The sequence below is a fragment of the Mastigoproctus giganteus genome, chromosome 7 (genome assembly GCF_048544385.1).
Source record: "Mastigoproctus giganteus isolate SK-2022 chromosome 7, ASM4854438v1, whole genome shotgun sequence".
NCBI classification, from domain to species: Eukaryota; Metazoa; Arthropoda; class Arachnida; order Uropygi; family Thelyphonidae; genus Mastigoproctus; species Mastigoproctus giganteus.
In genome coordinates, this window is record NC_143581.1 from 98,051,461 (window position 1) to 98,073,497 (window position 22,037).

Here is a 22,037-nt window from a genome sequence, read left to right on the forward strand (position 1 = left end):
CAGTCAATATCTGGGAAATTAAAATCTCCCATTATAAGACTCACTGATTTTGGCCCACTCTATTTCCCTGTACAGTTTCTTATTATACTCATCAGAGTCATTAGGCCTATAGCACACTCCTACTCTCAATTTTGATCTCCCAATGCTTATGTCACACCAAACTGACTCGACACTGCACTGTCCAGCGATGTCCCCTGGCTTCACTTCTTTGGATTTTATGTATTTCTTAACTAATAGCATAACCCCTCCGCCCTTCCTATCCTCTCTGTCCTTTCTGTAGACGTTGTACTCCCCAAATTCCAGTTCTGCATTCCTTATATCTGTGTGACACCATGTCTCTGATATCCCAACAATATCTGCCTTTGATGTTTTGAGCAATACCTCAAATTCATCAAATTTATTTACTAAACTCCTAGCATTGGTGTACACGCAAGTATACATGCACCTATTTCTATTCTTAGCTACCCTAACACAACCCATGTGTTTACTTGTACCGCAATGACTCCCAGCAGTCTCTGAAATATCCTGCATCTTGTTTTTCAGGCTTCTGCTCATTCCAATAGAAGGTATATCAGGATGATGGTATATCAGGCATAATGTCCAAGAGTTTGCAGATGATACAAAGGTGGGCAGGGTTGTTAATGACACTAATGATAGTATGCTGCTGTAACAGGATCTAGAAAAGTTGAGCAGAAGGGCTGAGAGGTAGCAACTGAAGTTTAACACTGTATGGGAGGTATGGGAAGCAGTAACCCCAGAGTAACGTATCAACTGTGTGGTACACTGGCAGTGGTAAAGAATGAAAAGGACTTGGGGGTAATTGTGCAGGCAGATGTGAAGTTTTCTGACCAGTGCAGATGGTCTGCAAGAGTAGCTTGTGATATCTTGTCAATGATATACAGGAACATTTCTAGCAGGGATAAGGAGGTGATTATCCCCTTGTATAAGGCAATGGTCAGGCCCCACCTTAAGTACTGTATACAGTTCTAGAGGCCTCATTTTAGGAAGAATGTAGAGCTGCTGGAGCAAGTGCAGAGAATGGCAACAAGATTAATTAATGGAACAAAGGTTGCTCTTATGAAGAAAGGCTTAGGTTCTTCTAATTGCAGTTTGTGGAGACTAGGCAACTGCCAGGTGATCTGACTGAGGTTTATAAAGCCTGGAATGGTTTGAGCATGCTCAATGCTGATGGGATTCTTCCTCTTGCTCAGAATAATCATCTGAGAGAGCATAAATTCAAATTGAGGAAAGACAGTTGTAGGACAGATGTCTAGAAGTTTACCTTTAGCCAGCTTGTGGTTGATTGCTGGAAAAAACTTCTATCTGTCATTGTAGAAATTGATAGCGTAAATAGATTCAAGGTAGAACTAGACAAACATTTGGAGTGAGTGGATGGGCAAAATTATCAGATATCTGGGTTTTTTTTTTTTTTTTGTTGGCTGATGCTATATAAACTTGCTTTCTTGCATCATGTGCCTTTATTATTATTATTGTTGTTGCTCTTATATTATTTCTCCCTGATTGGGGGGATTCCACTCCATTACGAGTACTGCTACCAAGTACTGAGGGTGGTTATAATGTCTGGTGTTATTGTCAGTCAAGGAAATCTCTGACTATCCTACAGGTGTTCAGGATTGCGACTTTCTGGAGTTCTTGTAGGTGTTCTCTGGGAGACCTATTGCTGCTAGGCTACTATATAGAGTCTTTGGTACCATACCGGTGATTGACACGATGATTGATACTTCTTCCATATGCCACATCTCCTTTTGATCTCATGTCTCAGGTTTGTGTACTTCCTGATCTTTTCCTCATGGGTTTTCTGGACATTGCTAGTTTTGGGCACAAGGGTTATGTCCGGTCTGTTGTGCAGGATTGTTTTATCTGTTATTATGGTGTTGTCCCAATACATCTTGTGGATTCGGGTTTCTAATACTGCCTGAGGTTCATACTTGTAGTATGGTACACTTTCTTTGGTCAACTGGTATTTCCTCTCTAGCTTCTGATGTATTATCCTGGCTACCTGGTCGTGTCTCTGAGTGTACTCAGTCTGGGTGATCACCTTGCACCTCCCCTGTGGTGTGTTGGATCGTTTCTGAGGCCGGAGGAGCTATTAGGTTCTTCGTGACGATGGTTCTTCTTTGGTCTGCTAATCGCTGTTCGGTGACCTGAATATCCGGGTATCGTTCCAACCACTTGGTATGTAGTTGTGATCTGTACATTGTCATATCGGTCTCTAGCCTGGTTATTTCATAGTATGCTTGCATGATGTATGTATTCATTTCAATACTCCACTTCATGTGTTGGCATTTTTTTCCTTCCTGGGTGGTCAATAGCACGATTAACTCCTCCAGTTGGTGGGGGTGGATGGTCTTGTGGTAGCCTTATGGGGGACAGCGCCACTTGCTCCACTGTCTTGCTTGGGAGGCTGTCTCCAACTTTTCGAACCGACCCCTGTTCCTAAGGCCTGAACACGAGTGACTTTATCCTGCGGCACACTCGATGCATTATGAATAATATTTATATGCGACATCATCCATTTGTGGAGGTGGACTTGTTTAGCTTCAGCTAACGTCCTGTGGTTTATTTATTTATTTAGTTCTTGCGAGTGACACCAGGTGGTGCCACTATCTGCCTCAGCTGTCACTCCGACCTTGGTGAAGGTAAGTCCAATGGGGTAACTTTCGCGATGTTTTTTTATTTAATATTATTATTACATTGGTCTCCCAGCGTAATAGAGCCTCGTTCGCTTCCACCAATGTGGGATTCGTACCCGGGTCCATCAGGCTGGTAGTCCAGTGTCTTAACCACTGGGCCATCGTGCCCATTATTATTATTATTAGCCATATGGTGCAAGGAAGCCTGACACTTATATTGCTCCAACCAAAAAAAAAAAAAAAAAAAAAAAAAGACTTGCCCTGAGATAGAGAGAAGTAAAAGGGAATCATCAAGAAAGAGAAGAATGATGATGTTCAGCTGTCACCCTGGGTGTGCCAAGCCATACTCACCAGACGTGAGCCCCTGGGGGTACTAATGCTAATGCCCATGCTAAAGTATCTTCAGTCTTCTCAACCTTTATCCTCCATTTGCAATACTAAGTGTTATAAGGTCTTAAATCTTTCTTTTGTGGGGGTTTTCATAAAATAAAAAGGAAAAAGCTGGTTGTTGTTGTTTATATTTATTTTTTTTTGTCATATTTGGCATGAAAGTTTAAATTGTACTAAACGTTGTGTTTCATTTTTTTTATTGTTTTTAAATTAAAATTTTCCCTAATAAATTGCTCAATAAGAATGTTGTTCTCTATTCCCAGTTTAGTTTAAAAACATTGGTGTACTGCAGAAGTGCAAAGTGTGTTAAGTGTCTAACGGCACCAGGTGTTGCCCCCCCATCTCCACATTGCTTTCATTGTGAGTGTACCAGTTCACTGTGAAGGCCAAAGATTTAAAAGTGTGTGGATCATGTGAGTGTGTAATGTTTTGTACCATTGTTCCACTGGCCATTTAGCCTCTGGACCCCTGCTGAAACTCGACGTTGCCTGCACTTTGCCCCATGGAGGCAGACCAGGTAACCAGTAGTTTAAATTTGCACTCTGTCAGGGCCTGCCAACTAATTTCCTGAGATTTCAGTGGCTAGGACCTAAAAAAAAAAAATTGTGCATGGAGTTATTGTGCTAGAATTGGAAAAGCCAAAATGGTGGGTGAACAGTGTAATTTAGATATGGTTATTTTTGGCGTGTGGGTGCATTCACTTGCGTACAGATAGTGGGGTGGGGAAAATGAAAATTGGGGGGGATAAAGATGGAAGAATGAGCTCAATAGGGAAGATGACCCCAGGTGGAATCAGTGGGGCATACGCATGCCCCACCAGAGGGAAGAGTGGGGTCGGTGAAGGGGTAGGAGACAGCAAAGCCGTCACCTCCCCCCCTACTGAGGTGAGGGAGAAGAAAGGGCCAGACAAGGGAGCTGGCTCAGATCGCCAACATGGCGTGAATGCAGCAAAGCTGCGGCTTCGTCAAGTCCGCGACAGTGTCCCGTCCAATAGTTGGTCAGTCTTGGTATAGGATCCTGTCCACTGCCGGTCCAGGATGTCACTCATGGGACCTAGGTCCCATTCAGTAAAGTCATAGTCATGGTTGTCCGTTTCGGTTGTCAGAATTCCATTGTCGAGTCTAGGGAAGTTGTGGTAGTGTTCGTAGTGTGGTGAACAGTTCGTGCGCAAATTGTGAGAGGGCTCTGTAGTACTTCTCCCACAGCACAAGGTATTCCCGATCCTTTGGGTTAAAACATTTTTGTTATAAAGTGATATCTTATATCCTCAAAGGGGGGGGACATTCATGCATCAGATGTGTCCGTGTCCGCAGTGGCATAGTGGTGATTCTTTTATTCCGAAGGTTGTAAGTTTGGCATCAAAGGAACCGTGTCCCGTTGCAGGTGGTGTAGAACCCTGGTGAGAACCAGGCTGGCTGGTGAGGGTAGACTTGGGTAACATTCAGGAATTTCTGGGTTATGGTGCCTTTAGTTGATTCTGCCCATCGGGACTGCCAGGTTTGCTGGAGGTGGTTGATAAGACGTTTTTTTTCTCTATTTTGCTCTTGTTGGTTGGATTGATAGTGAAGCCGATGCAGGTTACACTTTTCCCCTTTGATAGTTGAAAGAGCATGCCGCAGTGGACAATTTCCAAGTCCAGGGGGAGTGATCCCATTAGAGCCTGCAGCACGTGTGAGCTGACAGTGCAGCATGCTCTTGTGATGGTGAGCAAGATGTTATGCTGTATTGATTCTAATTTCCTTTTGTTGACAGCCACGGTTGCTTTGTTGTACCAAATCCCTGCAGCGTATGAGATGGCCGGGATGAAAAAAAGTCTTGTAAAAGAAAGACAGGGTTCTTTTCCTTAGTCCCCAATCTTCTCATGTGATTCTTGCTATGAGAGCTGAGTAGTTCCTGATATTTCTCTGGAGATAGACAAGGTGTCGGGTAGAGGATTAGTTTATATCCAATACGATTCCGAGATATTTTTATTCTGTAGTTAGTTTAATTGTGGTTCCTTCTACATTGATTTGTGGTGGCTTTCTGGTGTTGAGAGAGCCCTTGAGGAGTATTAAGAATGTCTTGGTTGGTGATATCGTTAGGTGGTTCTGTTTTGCCCACGTTTGCAGGGAGTCAATTGCCCGGTTTGCAGTGGCTTCCAGTTGTGCCCAGCTGTCCACCTCCAGCATCAGGACGAGGTCATCTGCAAAAGCTTGGGCATCTGCCCCATTGAGATTCTAATTGAGGAAGCCGTCCATCACCAGGTTCCAAAGGAGTGGCCACAGGACTAAACCCTGTGGGCACCCTCAGAAGACAGACTGAGTAAGTTGAGAGTAAGGAGCACATACTGAGATCCTTCTGTCAGATAGGTAAGTTTTGATACAGTGGTACAGGTTGTTGTGGATATTTGCCTCCGGAGTCAGCCGAAGACACTTGGCCACCAGAGTGAGTCAAATGCCCTGGCAAAATCGACAGAGATCATCAGGAAGTATTTGCTGTTACAGTTGGTAGCTGCGGTTATTATATATTCCAACGTGTCTACAGTGGAGCAGCCTCTACGAAAGCCAAATTGTTTGGGGGGATCGTAGGACTGCTTCTAGGTAGTGGGTTTCTATCCTGTTGTGGAGTAAATGTTCAAATAGTTTTCTCAGTATCGGTAATAGTGGTATAGGTCTATATGACTCCAGAAGTTCCTGTGATTTTGTCTGGTTCTTCAAGATCAGTCGAATCCGTGCAGATCTCCAGTCGTGAGTGAAGTAGCCTGCAGAGAAACAGTGGTTGAACAAATTTAGGATAGTTGTTGGGATGTATTCCATGGCCTTTTTCACGATCTCTGGTTCCAGATAGCCTTCGCCAGGCATCTTCTTGTTTCGTATTTTGGTGGTCACCAAGTAGATATCTGCAAGTGTAAATGGGTCTTCACATTGTATTGGGTTGTAGTTTGCGTTTTCTTCGCAGAGATGGAGCTGCTCCAGGGAGTGAGCTGTGGGGAGTTGCAGGAAGGTGGTATTGAGGATATTGTCTATTGATTGTAGCCATGATTTTATATAGAAGCCAGCAGGTCTTTTAGTCGAGGGAACTACCTCTCCTTTGGGTAGCTTGTTTGTTGCGACTTTATATACAACCCCCCAAGGGGTTGTATATAAAGTCGCAACAACGAATGCACCTGGGGATGATTTCTTCCTTTTGGTGGTTGCGTTTGCAGCCTCTTTATATACAACCCCCCAAGGGGTTGTATATAAAGTCGTTCCCACTAGTTGAAACTAGCGTTTCCCAGGATCTTTTCTTCCGGGTTCTGATCAAGGCAGTGTATTCATTCCTGACCTCGTGGTATTGCTGTCTGAGGACCTCCACCTCTGCCGCTAGCCAGGATCTTCTTGCTCGTTGAAAATTTTTCCTGCTTGTATTTACCTCATGTCGGATTCTCTGAAGCTCCGGGCACCACCAGCGGGCTGCACCTGGGGATGATTTCTTCCTTTTGGTGGTTGTGTTTGCAGCCTCTCTAATTATGTTTACAATGGTGCATTGGTGTTGGTAACTATGCAACCCGGGGTAAGGGTTGCATAGCGAAAAGTTTGGGCAGAGCCAGTCAGTGTTTCTTGAAATTGTTCCCAGTTTGCCTCGTCAACGGTGAATCTGTTGACGGTTATGCTAGGTGTGGGTTGTCCATTAAGAGCACGGTGCATCTGGAATATAATAACTCTGTGGTCAGAGGTTGTCCAATTCTCTCTGACCTTCCGTGAAGATATATATCCAGAGATGGAGCGGGTGGCAAAGCTTACATCTATTGTTGCTTCCCATAATGTGCTTGAGAAGGTGGGTGTATTGTTTGGCTGGTTTAGTATTGACAGGCTGTTGTTGGTGAGGAATTCTTTGAGTCACTGGCCATTAGCAGTACCACGTCGGTCAGGGATTGCACTGTGCCAAGCTGGCGACCTGCAGTTGACATCTGCACAGACTATTACTGTAGCATTGGAGAGCTCATGGAGGATGTTTTGCAGGTAATGTATTGCAGGGAGAATGTCTTTGCCAGGTCGACACTATAATGATATTGCTTAGCATTCTCCTAATGAGGAGATGATTTGGCCACAGGTGGCCCATTCATTGCAGAGATGTGTTATCTTTGTTACTGTGAGGTCAGGATTGCAAACTATCAAGGCCGCCCAGGTAGTATCTCCGTCATGCTGAACTATTTTATACATAAGAGGATGGCTCTTTACCTCTTTCTTGTGCATGTAGGGCTCCTGGAGGAAGAGAACATCAAGATTGTCTTCATTAGGATTTAGAGAGCACATGGCTGTGCCCAAATGCTTCCGGTGTTGCTGATTCGTCCACACCACACATACGTGTTTGCAACCACAAACCTTCCCAACTTGTGGGCTCTGTGCAAGCTTAGGTCACAACTACAACTTCTGCCTTAATAAAACTGCCCGACCAGTGTGCACAAACTGCAAAGCCTTAAAACTACCAGCAGATCACTCCATTAGAGCAGAAACTGACCCGTCTACATAAAAGCCAAAAGCGCTCAACAATCAAGAACCAATTATGGGAACTCTTCATAAAAGCAATAATGTAAACACAATGAAACTTGCTCAACATAACGCACAAGGGGCTAAAGCTGTTGCCGTGCCTTCTTCTTTAGCCTGTTGTGCGTTATGTTGAGCAAGTTTCATTGTGTTTACATTATTGCTTTTATGAAGAGTTCTCATAATCGGTTCTTGATTGTTGAGCGCTTTTATGTTTTATGTATCGGGGCAGTTTCTGTCACTAATGGAGTGATCTGCTGGTAGTTTTAAGGCTTTGCAATTTGTGCACACTAGTCGGGAAGTTTTATTAAGGCAGGAGTTGTAGTTATGGCCTATGCTTGTGCAGTGCCCACGAGTTGGGGAGGTTTGTGGTTGCACACACACACACGTGTGTTGGGTATCGGCAACACCGGAAGCATTTGGGCATAGCCACGTGCTCTCTAAATCAGTGGCTGCCCCAATTGATGTAAATCCGTGTCTGTTGGCTGATTATCTTCCAGGCTCTTGGGGCTAACTCAATCACCCAGTTTGTGGCTTTACTGCTTCTGGGCTTTGTCTGGTATTTAGGTGTGATTAGCTCCGACGGGTAAGTATCTGGAATGTCTTGCTGCAGGTTTCTTCTGTAGATTTTGTCCTGTAGTTGGGTTGGGGAGAGGTCACTTCCAGTGTCATAAACTACAGTGCTCGGTCTCTTTCTCTTGGGGATCTCTGCATGGAGGCCCAGAAAGGGCACTTTTGGGTTTTCAAAGATTTTATTTGCCTCCTCCTGTGTCTCAATTTCAATAAAGACAGCGACGTTGCGAGTCTTCCTTATCGATGTTATTCTGGTGGTTTTAAAATCTTCGCCAAGGTTGGTAATTACCAAGTTTTTCACCTCTTCGCTTGTGTGGTGAGTCTCTGGTGTGGCTGGCTTTAAGGTGACCCGATGTGTGCATTGTAGTAGGGGACCCTTCCTCCTCCTGAGGGCAGCGGGAGTCGGCTGTTGCTCTATTATTGTGGTTCTCAGCGCTTGGGCATATGTGAGGACATGCTGTGTCATTTTTTTCGCCCCACAATCAATATAAGCCTGGAGCTTTGCTGTTGCTCTTTCACTGTCTAGGAAAGTTTCTATCAGGAGTGTGTCCAGCTTATTCCACAAGATTTGGGCTCTAATCCCTGTGATCACCTTGTTTGTTTGCTCCTTGAACAGGGTTTCCAGGGCAGCCTTGAGGAGCATTGATTTCTCATGTACGGTGCCCTCTGGCAGGATGGGATCCAGAGGCGGTTCCGGTTGTATCTCCTCACTGCCGTCTTTTTGACTTCGCTGGATGTTTGTTTCTTTTGATTCCTTAGGCTCAGTGTGAGCATGTCTCCCGCTGTGAATTTGGCACTATTGCCTTCCTATTCTTTCTCTGGCTTGTCTGGGAGGCCCAAGAGTGTGTGTCCACTGCTTCATCCTGGCTTTTGATTATAATGGGATCATCGTTTGGGTTTTTCTGCCTGGTGTCCTGGTTATTATCAGGTAAAATCCGGATTATTGAGCCAGTTCGGTTTAACGGGGTTTAAACCGAATTTTGTCATGGGTTCCCATGAAAGGGTTCGCGAAAAGGTGCAGATTGCCTGTAGCAGGTCCGTAGGTGGAATAGCTGCTGAACAGTCTGTCGGTGAAGTTTTGGGCTGACCCCCCCCACTGTCCACAGGTGGCGGTGGGGAGAAACAAACAAATGTTAGAATGCACCTAGAACAGTGGAATTAGTTCCCTGTAACATTTTTGGAGTTGCTGAAAGTGATGGTGATGTCAAAAACACAATAGAATTCACTGGATAAGAGTTTGTCCTCACCATGAAAAGTTTATGGCACGGGGGTGGGGGGATAGTTCACTAAAAAAATTTTTCTCGACTGTTTAAGACAGTTAAAAGCACATTGTTGGAGCTCTTTTTCAGCCCGATAAAATCACTGTTGGGATACCCTCCCCAGTCAAGTGCACACTGCCAACGTGTCCTCCGTGTTATAATCGGTGCCTCTCTATGGCTCTGCTGCCAGCCACACGGTGACCATTGTAATCTGGCAAACAAAGAACACAGATAAAAAGGCTGGTAATTTGCTAAATTCCCAAAAGTTTGCAAAATTGTCTCATATAGGGAATCCTCAGATGAATGTCTTTCGACAGGACACTTTTCTTGGCTAACTAAACACTTAAAACTCATATTTTAACATAAAAATCAGGAGCTCGTAAAAACGTGTCTACTCGTAACGGCAGCCATATTGGCGATCTGGTGTACTTCAGAAGTGAACAGAAACTGATTTTATATGAAGAGGCAAAAAACACACTGATGGTTGCATGATGAAGTTCACTCTTCAGTATGTGCAGTAGCCATAGAAGGACAGCTATGTATTGCTTCTTCTCATGTTTATATCCATTGTTTATTTTTGTTTTGTTATCATCAAATAAGTAAGCTTACATTCATCCGAGAAGTATACAAATGATGTTTATGGAATAAATCAAGGACAGAGAACAGCATTCCTATTTAGATTTTTAAAAAAATGTTGATTAGGAAAAATTTTAATTTAGAAATCATTAAAATATAAATGATAATACTTACTCTGATTTTAACACCAAATTTAAAAATTTCAGCTCAAAAATGACAAAAAAAAAAAAAAAAAAAGTCCAGATAACAATTAGCCTAAACATAAACTTAAGCATAGTAGATTCTGGTGCCTCTTTTAAATGAAGCACAGTGTATCTGTCGTTACTATATTTTGTATCTAGCTTCTTGCATTACAATGTCTACTTCATTATTGCTTATATAGTCTCCAATATTTACTCATACATCATGATTGAATGTATCAATTGTAATATAAGTTTTGTCAATTAAATAAATAATAATAATCAAGACCAGAAACCATTTTAATAACTCATTTAATAAATCAAACACAAAACAAAGAAAATCTACCTTTCTATAGTAGTAGTGTCAACCATCTGATGGGAGAAACCATACTTGTTTACACAAAGCTAAAAACAAAAAGTAGATCCATAAGACCTTTTTCAAAGTAAATAATAAAGTGTCAATTTCAGAGCTATTCAGATTTTTTTTTTTTTTTTATATGTGTGCATGTATAATTAGGAAGGTAGACAGCATAACAGCCTCTTAATTTTGACCAATGGTTAATGTGCCATAGATATTTTTCTGAGGAATTAGTCAGATTAAGTGTCATTACTGCTGCCTTAATTGAGAATTACCCCTGCTTAGTTAAGTAGATCTTACTGGCTAACAAGCTTTGAAACTTTTCTGTCTGCTTTATTATTCTAACTGCTTTCAATGTTTTCCAGATTTAAAAGAATCTCCTTATCATCTTATTTTATCAAAAAGTCAGTTATCTCAAGACCTGCAGATGGTTTACCAAGGGTTTGTATTTTTTTGAATGTTCATGGTTAATATTCAGTTTTTTTTAGTTGCTGACATTTGGTGTTATGTGTGTGTTTCTACACAGATACTAACATATTTTTAGTAGACTTATATACTTAATGAAAAATTTGTAGTTTAGTCATTATATTTAATTTTTTCGTACAGTCCAGGTTTGGTGTTCCCTGTGCCATGTCACTCAACTGAATTTGTTTGTTGTTATCATTTAAATGGTTAATGATGGACTTAGTTGTCATTTAAGCTTTGTGTAGCATTAACTTTAGAGATTTTTAATTGTGGAATTTAATGTTATAGGGAACATCTCTAATATTTACAAATTACAGATAAAACATTATGATGAAAATTAACATGTGTTTGTTATTTGGTTTTTAGGAGCATTAGCAACTAAGGCCATATTGCTCCAGGGATATGCGGTGGTCATTCCCTGACCTTTCTGCATCCTCCGTATTTTGGTGGTCACAGGCTCGAACCCCGGTCTAATCAAGAAGTGTATGCTACGCACTGCTGCTCCTGCCCACCTGGCTACGGAGGCGCCGAAAGTTAACATGAGCCAAAGGCTAACAAAGAAAGTACAAGGAGCTTATATGAAAAAATTGGCTATTATATTTTGTGTAATTGTTTTTTTTTAAACTTAATGGATAGAACAATCAAACCTAAAGTAAATCCAAAAAGAATTAAAACTAAAAATTTAAAAATGGAATGGACAGGAGGAACAGTTCCAGTGCATACCCATATATTTTTTTAAAATTTATTTATTATACTATGCAGTCCAGGCCAGCCTTCCCATCAATCCCGTAACCTATTTACAATGCTGTACCACTAACAATGTTGATGTGTATTTATCTCAGATTCCCTCGTAGAGGGTCAATTCATTCTCAATCTAATGTCCATATTACAGTGCAATACCGGAAGGTATCTGAACTATAAAGTCCCATAAGGTTGTGATCAAAAAGTAAATTGTGAATATAGGTGTTCTTATTAATCGGCAATTCCATTTTATTACATTTTTTTGACCAGGATCTTAGGAAGATGTCGATATAAATTTTGAAAAGTGTGTTGGTGACATGCAACAACCTTGTAATAAGCCTTTTGAAGTGTTGGAATTCAGGTGACAAAGTTGATTCCACTTTAATTCTGCATTTATTATTCCTGTAAATTTCCTTAATAATGTTAATCAGTTGTCCATCAATATTTGCCTCTTTCAATGCTTCCCATAAGAGTTTTCTTGGAACACTGTCATATGCCTTTTCAAGGTCAATGAAAATCATAAATATTTTTTTTCTTTTGATTGGCATTTTTCTAGGATCTGTCGTACTGTTGAGATATGATCTATACATGACCTCCCAGCTGAAAAACCACTTTGTTCTTCTGATACCTCGATTCGGGCTTCTAAATGGTTCCTGATCCATTTTCCAAGGATCTTTAACAGCGGGTTCAGGACGCATATTCCTCTGTAATTTGAACAGCTTTTCTGATCGCCCTTCTTATAAATTGATGTAATACATCCTGTTATCATTTCTTTCAGTATTTCTTCTCCTCTCAGTATACTATTTAACAGTTTTTGTATCAGAACAGCCACTCCTTTTCCTCCATATTTCAGAAGTTCCATGTAAACTCCTCCAGGTCCAGGTGATTTGCCATTCCTTCCTTCCTTCCTTTAGCAGGTGTTCCATTTCTGTAACAGAAACTTTTAAGCCCGAGTCTTCTACACCAAAATCCTCCATCGTCTTGAACTCTTCCAGGTCTTCTTTTAAAAGTCCTTCATAGTACTCCGTCCAGTTTTTCAAAGGTATTAATTGCAAACCAGCATTGTGTTTACTCTGTTTTCTCAAGTCTTTAAGGACCTTCCATGATTCCGCTGATTGCTTGAAGCCCAATTTGCTATTAATAGTTGCACATTTCCTTTCCCATTCTTCATTTTTCGCTTCTACTACCAACCGATTGGCTATTTTCTTTTATTTCAACATAAATGTTCCTATATGCAAAATTTTCCTATTTTTCATTAATATTATCACTATATTATCACTTATGTTAAACTTCATTTGAAAAATTTTAACCCATCTTCTTAGTTTATCTAATCTTTTTGAAATATTAGGGAAAATTATGGAGTCCATAGTTTAAGAAATAATACAAGATCACTCATAACTGCAATAAATACACCAACCTGTATATATGACAAAGACTTTAATAAAAACAAAATTAATTTAAACACAGGATAAAACTGTATATTTAGTATAAAAAATAGAATACACTGATAAAATAATGGAGTTAAAGCAATACAAATAATAAATAGATAAAATTAAAAATTTATAAATATTATGGAGTTAAAAGCAATAAAAACAACATGAAAGCTTTCAAAGGTGACTACTTCCTTTGTCAATGGTTGAACTTAACAGTCACAATACATCCTTAAATAATATCAACAGGATCACACTCTTGGTACATGTTACTGGAGGAGCATGAGAATTATTCTCCACATGTGCACAGAGACTAGAAATGGCCAGGTGGAACTGTTCTTTCCTCTCCAAGGATTGTGATATTGTTGACGTGCAATTGAAGAGGGGTTGAATACAGACCCCTATCTTTATTAATACTGTTATGTTCTGAAGAATAAATTTGTAATCTTCCAAGCTATTTCCAGTGCCAATATCTAAGAGAATAATGGCCAATATCTAAGAGAATAAGGGTTCTCTTGTCTGGAGAAAATTGATTTTCCTGCAAGAAGTGCTCAGCCACAGCACATTTGCCATAATCAGCAGAATGTTTCTTTTATGTGCACCCCATACCATCTTTAAATCTACATGCTGACTCTCCTATATAACACTCCTCAAAACCAGATATTTGATCTCGTATGCAGTTCAACCTGTACCCACGATAGGTATATGGTCTTTTACTGTCAAAATCCATTCTGTTAAGCCCAGATAGTAAGGAATACGTATGGTGGCAGCAGATGTGACTGCTCTCCCCCCCCCCTCTCTCTCCATCTTTGTTCATCTTTCTGAATATTCTTGTCCAAAATCTTCTGGTGGGTAGCCACCTTTTAAAGATCTGCTGTGGTATATCAAAAATCCTCCACTCTTTCCAGGTAGTAGTAATAGTAGTACAGGCATGTGATGCAAGAAAGAAAGCTTATGTAGCATCAGCTGAAGGAAAAACAAAAAAAAAACATTTCACACATTTATTCCCTCTAAAAGTTTGTTGTCCAGTTCCTCCTTGAATTTATTTAAAATATGAACTAATGTCAGATGAACTGGATGTCAGATGAACTAATGAGGCATATGGCAGAGAAGAAAAATGCATGGGATACTTACAAATTAACACATGACACAGAAGCCTATGATAGATACAAGTTGATATGCAACCAAGTTACAAAGGAGGTTAGGCAGGCGAAGGCAGATTACGAGAAATCCTTGGCAAGGGATGCAAAGAAAAACAGCAAAGAGTTCTTTACTTATGTAAACTCTAGAAGGAAGGGGATGAATCAGATTGGTCCACTTGATATTGATGGGTCAACTGTTGATGATCCTGCTCAGGTAGCTAACAAACTAAATGAATATTTTGCATCGACATTCACACATGAGGAGTTATTCAGCAAGGGGAATGCCAGAGGTGTATTCAACTTTAGCAGTAAGCTACAGAATCTTGAAATAACTGGGAGTAAAGTGGAGGAGAAACTGTTGAAGATAAACACAAGAAAGGCACCCGGGGTGGATGGGATCTATCCAGTTATATTAAAGGAGGCAGCAAAGGAAGTAAGCAAACCCTTAGCCGTAATTATGAGAGCTTCCTTGGACTCACGGGAGGTACCCATAGACTGGAAATGTGCAAATGTGACCCCAATTCACAAAGGAGGATCAAAGGCTGACACACAAGTAATTATAGACCTGTGGTTTAACTTCTGTTCCAGGAAAATTAATGGAAGCACTGGTTAAAGAAGCACTGCAGGATCATTTAGAGAAGACTTCAGTTATAGCTCAGACACAGCATGGTTTTGTTAAGGGGAAGTCTTGCCTGACCAACTTGATTGGATACTATGATGCAGTCACAAAAGAACTGGATGCAGGGAATAACTTTGATATTATATACTTGGATCTTAGAAAGGCTTTTGATACTGTTGCACATGGAAGACTGCTACACAAATTGGAGCAGTGTGACATTGGAGGCAAATTGCTGCTATGGATAAAGGGGTGGTTGAGGGGGAGAAGACAGAGAGTGGAATCAATGGACACTGCTCATCGTGGACTAATGTTATTAGTGGAGTCCCTCAGGGCTCAGTGTTGGGTCCATTATCGTTTTCTGTATTTATAAATGATATTGATGATGGTATATCAAGCTTAATGTCCAAGTTTGCAGACAATACAAAGGTTGGCAGGGTTGTCAAGGACACTACTGACACTATGCTGCTGCAACAGGATCTGGAAAGGTTGAGCAGATGGGCTGAGAGGTGGCAAATGAAGTTTAACATTGACAAATGTAAAGTACTACACATGGGAAACAGCAACCCCAGAGCAACGTATCAACTCTGTGGTACTACACTGACAGTGGTAGAGAATGAAAGGGACTTGGGGGTGGTTGTGCCGGCAGATATGAAGTTCTCTGAGCAGTGCAGAAGGGCTGCAAGAGTAGCTCATGGAGTATTGTCAATGATATAAAGGAATTTTTCCAGCAGGGATAAGGAGGTGATTATTCCATTGTATAAGGCAATGGTCAGGCCACACCTAGAGTACTGTATACAGGTCTGGAGGCCTCATTTCAAGAAGGATGTAGAGCTGCTGGAACGAGTACAGAGAAGGGCAACAAGATTAGTGAATGGAACAAAGGGGTGCTCTTACGAAGAAAGGCTTAAGTTTTGCAAATTACAGTGTCTGGAGACTAGGCACCAGCGAGGTGATCTGATAGAGGTGTATAAAGCCTTGAATGGTTTGAGCATGCTCAATGCTGATGGGATTCTTCCTCTAGCTCAGAATAATCACCTGAGAGGGCATAAATTCAAATTAAGGAAAGACAGATGTAGGATAGACGTGCGGAAATTTGCCTTTAGCCAGCGGGTGGTTGGTTGGTGGAACAGACTTCCATCCCTTGTGGTGGAGGTTGATGGCCTAAATAAGTTTAAGGCTCAGCTGGACAGGTATTTTGAACGAACAGAGGGGTGAAGTGGAAGTGGGTTTTTTTTTTTTTTTTGGCTGATGCTGAATAAGCTTGCTTTCTTGCATCATATGCCTCTACTAATGCTAATGCTAACACCCCATGACCTGCTCTAGCAGCCTATCTGCACAGCTCAGAAAACTTCATATGTAACTGCAGAATTATTCCCATGTCTTTTTTATTTTCTACCACACTAAGTGTAGTACCACACAGTTGGTACGTTTATCTGGGGTTACTTCTACCCATATGCAGTAGTTTGATTTGTCAATGTTAAACTTCAGTTGCCACTTCTCAGCCCATCTACAACTTTTCTACCTCCTGTTGCAGTAGCACATTGCCATTACTGTCATTAACAACCCTGCCATCCTTACTATCATCTGCCAATGTGGATATTAAGCCTGACATACCTTCATCAATATCATTGATAAATATACAAAACAACAGTGAGCCCAATGCTGAACCCTGGGAAACTCCACTAATAACATTAGTCCATGAAGAGTAGCGCCCATTGATTACCACTATATGTCTTCTCCTACTTAACCACCCTTTTATCCATTGTAGCAACTTGCCTTTAATGCCATACTGCTCCAATTTGTATAGTAATCTTCCATGCACAACAGTATCAAAAGCTTTCCTGAAATCCAAATATATGTTATAAAAATAATTTTTTGCATCCAGTTGCTTTGTGACTACATCATAGTATCCATTCAAATTTGTCAGACAAGACTTTCCCATAACAAACCCATGCTGTGCCTGAATTATTACTGCAGTCTTGTCTAGATGATTTTGCAATGCTTCTTTAACCAGTGACTCCATTAGTTTACCAGGAAGTTAAACTAACAGGTCTGTAAATACTCATGTGACCCTTTATGAATTGGGGATACATTTGCACATCTCCAGTCCATGGGGACTCTCTGAGTCCAAGGATGCTCTCATAAGTATGGCTAAGGGTTTGCTTACTTTCTTTGCTTCCTCCTTTAATATAACTGGATAGATCCCATCCACCCCAGGTACCTTTCTTATGTTGAACTTCAACAATTTCTCCTCCACTTTGCTCCTAGTTATTACCAAATCATTAAGCTTCCTGTTAGAGGTTAATAAGTTTCTGTCCCGATGGTCTGCAAGGATGGACATGTAACTGGACCATTCAAAGTGCGTGTAGTCGTACCAGATGTCCTAATGTGTGCCAGTTGAACACGCCCCTGACCATTACCAACCGACCACCTGCCTGAACAGTTCTTTGTGGACATGAGGTGTGCATAGCTTTGTGCAGTTTCCGCCAGATACGCACCCTCCTGTCCGCTCGAAATAACTGGGAACTGGACTCATCGGAGCAGAAGACCTATCTTTAATCATCCAACATCCAGTGCTGATGATCTTTTGCCCAGTTAAGGCATAGAGTCCTGTGTCGTGGTGTTAGCAGTGGGACTCTGGTGGGTCGGCAGCTCCCATAACCTATTGAGTCTAATGATTGCCTGATGGTCTTGATGGAGAGGATTCTGGCACCTCCATCGTTGAAGACTGTGGTGATTTCTGCCACTATTACTCTCCAGTTGGCTGAAACAATGTGAGACAGACATTGATGGCCACATTTATCCACTACCTTTCTCTGCCCACAGTGTTGTCCACGATGAGATGTTATTCTGGTAATGGTGTATTCCTGAAACACTCTTGATACTGTCGAATGGGGAATAGTGCAATCTCTGTACCAGCTCTGGTTAAGTCACGAATTTATCCATACTGATATCAAATTACCATCTACTTGAGTGTAGTGATGCACTGTACCTATATACTTGCCAAGCAGTGGGTTTTTCCACTAGCGAGAGAGGTGACAGCGTCACATTGACCAGGAAGAACCAGGTATCTCATGAATTCTGTCCTTTCAGTGTACTCTGTACTAAAGCTGTTAAAGAATTAAAAGATATTTGTAAACATTGCAAATATATAGGATATACAAATGTAAATAGAGAATATTTAATTAATTTTAGAATGCATAAAAGAGACATGCTAAAAAAAACAACAAATTGCAATTTATCATTGAAAATTAAAGTATTGGTGAATTTAAAAAATATTGTGATGAAAATTAACTTCTTGGCTATACAAGAAAAAGAAAAGATTTACTGCAATTTATAATGAATGAAGTTGAAAAATGAAAGAGAAAAACGAGATGTGACAAAAAGACAAATATTTGCTATATCATTTGATATACTTGATGATAATGAATTATTTCGTACAAGAAAACCAAAAAATATTTTTACACAATTCAAAACATATGAAATCTGTAAAACATATTATAATCTGCAGAAACTTTATGAAAATAGCAGAAGTGTTACTCATGCAGATTCAACAAATAATTTTAATGAAATTCAATTGGCTTATGGAGGGAGACTAAAAACTTATCTCATTATAAATTAAAAAGGTGAATTAGATTGTATGATATTCTTAGAAAATAAAAAATATATAATTATTAAAAAAAATAAAGAAAATGTGACAGCAAAATCACGTTTTCCTCTCTTTCATTTTTCAATTTCATTCATTATAAATTACAGTAAATCTTTTCTTATTCTTGTATAGCCAAGAAGTTAATTTTGATCACAATATTTTTTCAATTCACCAATACTTTAATTTTCAAGGATAAATTGCAATTTACAATTGCAAAGTTAATATAAATTTAACAGTCGATATTTGTAAAAAAGATGAACAGGATATAACAGTAGCTGCAGGCAGAGGTGGAAGTGATTCTTGCACTGCTTCGATTTGAATGAGCAGCAGCCTAGAAAGCAAGTTAGCATTAGTAAAGTCACATGATGCAAGAAAGCAAGCTTATATGGCATCAGCCAAAAAAAAAAAAAAAAAAAAAAAAAACCTTCTCATTTCACCCATCCACTTGCTCCAAATGGTTGTCTAGTTCTGCCTAGAATCTGCTTAAGCTATTAACTACAACAGATGGAAGTTTGTTCTAGCAATCAACCACCCGCTGGCTGACTTCTGCACATCTGTCCTACAACTGTCTTCCCTCAATTTGAATTTATGCTCTCTTAGGTGATTATTCTGAGCAAGATCAAGAATCCCATCAGCATTGAGCATGCTCAAAACCATTCAAGGCTTTATACACCTCAATCTGATCACCTCGCAGGTGCCTAGTCTCCAGACACTGTAATTTGCAAAACTTAAGCCTTTCTTGGTAGGAGCAACCCTTTGTTGCATTCCCTAATCTTGTTGCCCTTCTCTGTACTTGTTCCAGCAGCTCTACATCCTTCTTAAAATGAGCCTCCAGACCTGTATACAGTACTAATGGTGTGGCCTTACCATTGCCTTATACAAGGGGTTAATCACCTCCTTATCCCTGCTAGAAAAGTTGTTGTATATCATTGACAGGACACCATGGAGATCGTCTGCACTGCTCAGAAAACTTCATATCTGCCTTTTCATTCTCTACAACTGTCAGTATAGAACCACAGAGTTGATACGTTACTCTGGGGTTACTGCTTCACATATGCAGTACTTAACATTTGTCAATGTTAAACTTCATTTGCCACCTCTCAGCCCATCTGCTTAACTTTTCATGATCCTGTTGCAGCATCGTACTGCTGACCTTCATATCATCTGCAGACTTGGACATTAAGCCTGATATACCATCATCAGTATCATTAATAAATAAAGAAAACAACAATGGACCCAACACTGAACCCTGGGGACTCCACTAATAACATTAGTCCACGAATAGCAGTAGCCATTGATTACCACTCTTTCTTCTCCCACTCAATCAACCCTTTATCCACAGCAGCAATTTGTCTCCAATGCCACACTGCTCCAATTTGTGCAGCAGTCTTCCATGTGCAATGGTATTAAAAGCCTTTCTAAGATCCAAATATATGATATCAAAATTATTCTTTGCATCCGATCAAATTGGTCAGATGAGAATTCCTCTTAACAAACTCATGCTGTTCTTACTTGTTTCTGTAATTATTTGTTTCACCCTTTGATCCTCCTTTGTGAATTGGGGTCACATTTCCACATCTCCAGTCCATGGGTGCCTCTGCTGAGTCCAAGGAAGCTCTCATAATTATGGCTAAGGGTTACTTACTTTGCTGCTTCCTTTAATATAACTGGATAGATCCCATCCACCCCAGGTGCCTTTCTTATGTTTATCTTCAACAATTTCTGCTCCACTTTGCTCTCAGTTATTACAAAATCATCTAGCTCACTGCCAGGGTTTAATTCACCTCTGGCATTCCCCTCCCTGAATAAATCCTCATGTGTGAATGTAGATGCAAAATACTTATTTAGTTTGTTAGCTACTTGAGCAGGATCATCAACAGTTGAACCATCGATATCCAGTGGTCCAATCTGATTCATCCCCTTCCTTCTAGAGTTTACGTAAGTAAAGAACTCTTTGCTGTTTTTCTTTGTATCCTTTGGCAAAGATATCTCGTAATCTGCCTTTGCCTGCCTAACCTCCATTGTGACTTGGTTACAGACCCACTTATATCTATAAATTAACAGGTGACATAGGCTTCTGTGTCACCTGTTAATTTATATGTATTCCATGCATTTTTCTTCACTGCCACATGTCTCATTAGTTCATCTGACATCCCTTTAATCCTAAACCTTGAACAATATTTCTTAGTTGGTATGAAAAGCCTAGTAGCTTCCAAGATTAATTCTTTGAATGCTTCCCATTTTGAATTTGCTGTTGGTAACATCATCAGTTGGTCCCACTGTATACAATTTAAAAACTGTCTGTGACCTTTACGAAAGCAAAAACCCTTCCCTTTACCTCTGATGGTAACTACCTCCTTGGGTAAATTCCACTTCAGCACACTGTGATCACTGCCACCTAGTTGTTTCTTTATCTGCAGATTCTTAATGCATGAAAAATCACTACTGCTAATCAGATCATGAGTATTATTCCCTCTAGTTGCCTCCCGATCATGCTGCTATAGAAAACAATCATCCAATAAATTCACAAAAGCCTGTCAAGTAAATGTAAGTGACTAACCCACAAATTCCAGTCAATATCTGGGAAATTAAAATCCCCTATTATAAGGCATTCTATTTCTCTGTACAGTTTATACTCATCAGATTCATTAGGCCTATAACACACATCTACTCCCAGTTTTTCTTTTTCAGTGCTTATGTCTCACCAAACTGACTCGACACTGCAAGTTGCTATGGATTTTAGGAACTGCTGGGAGTCATCATGAAATAAGTAAATACGTGGGCTGTGTTTTATGTAACTAAGAGTAAGAACAGGTGCATGTACACCAATGCTAGGCTATAGTAAATAAATTTGATGAATTTGAAGTGCTGGTAAAGACACCAAAGGCAGATATTGTTGGGATATCAGAGATGTGGTGTTCCACTTATATAAGGAATGCAGAATTGGAATTTGGGGAGTACAATGTGTGCAGAAATGATAGCCAGGATAGGAAGAGAGGAGGGGTTAGTTAAGGAACACATAATATCTAATGCAGTGCACCTAATTTGCATTGGTTGACAGTGCAACATTGAGTCAGTTTGTTGTGACATAGACTGGGAAAGCAGAAATGAGGGTAGGAGTGCAATATAGGCCTAACGACTCTGATGAGTACAATTAACAACAATACCGAGAAATAGAGTGGGCCAGTAAATCAGAATGTCTTATAATGGGGATTTTAACTTCCTAGATTTTTACTGGAACCTGTGGGTCGGTCACTCGCACACTAGTAAGGCTTTTGTGGATTTATTAGATGATTATTTTCTACTGCAGCACATTCGAGAGGCAATCAGAGGGAGTAATACTCTTGATCTGATTATCAGCAGTGATTATTCATGCATTAAGAATTTGCAGATAAAGGGACCACTAGGTGACAGTGATCACAGTGTACTGATGTGGAATTTACTTAAAGATGTAACTACCATCGGGTGTAAAGGAAGGGTTTTTGCTCTTGCTAAAG

At 40.3% G+C, this 22,037-nt stretch overlaps 1 protein-coding gene across 1 annotated transcript in view; it reads left to right on the forward strand.

Annotated features, from left to right (window-relative positions):
• The window catches only part of Nprl3 (GATOR complex protein Nprl3), a 425,627-nt gene that overhangs the window by 133,422 nt on the left and 270,168 nt on the right, over positions 1 to 22,037 (forward strand). Inside the window, exon 6 of the mRNA XM_090377042.1 lies at positions 10,860 to 10,935. Coding sequence (XP_090233168.1) covers positions 10,860 to 10,935 — 76 coding nt within the window. The remainder of the gene's footprint in view (positions 1 to 10,859; positions 10,936 to 22,037) is intronic.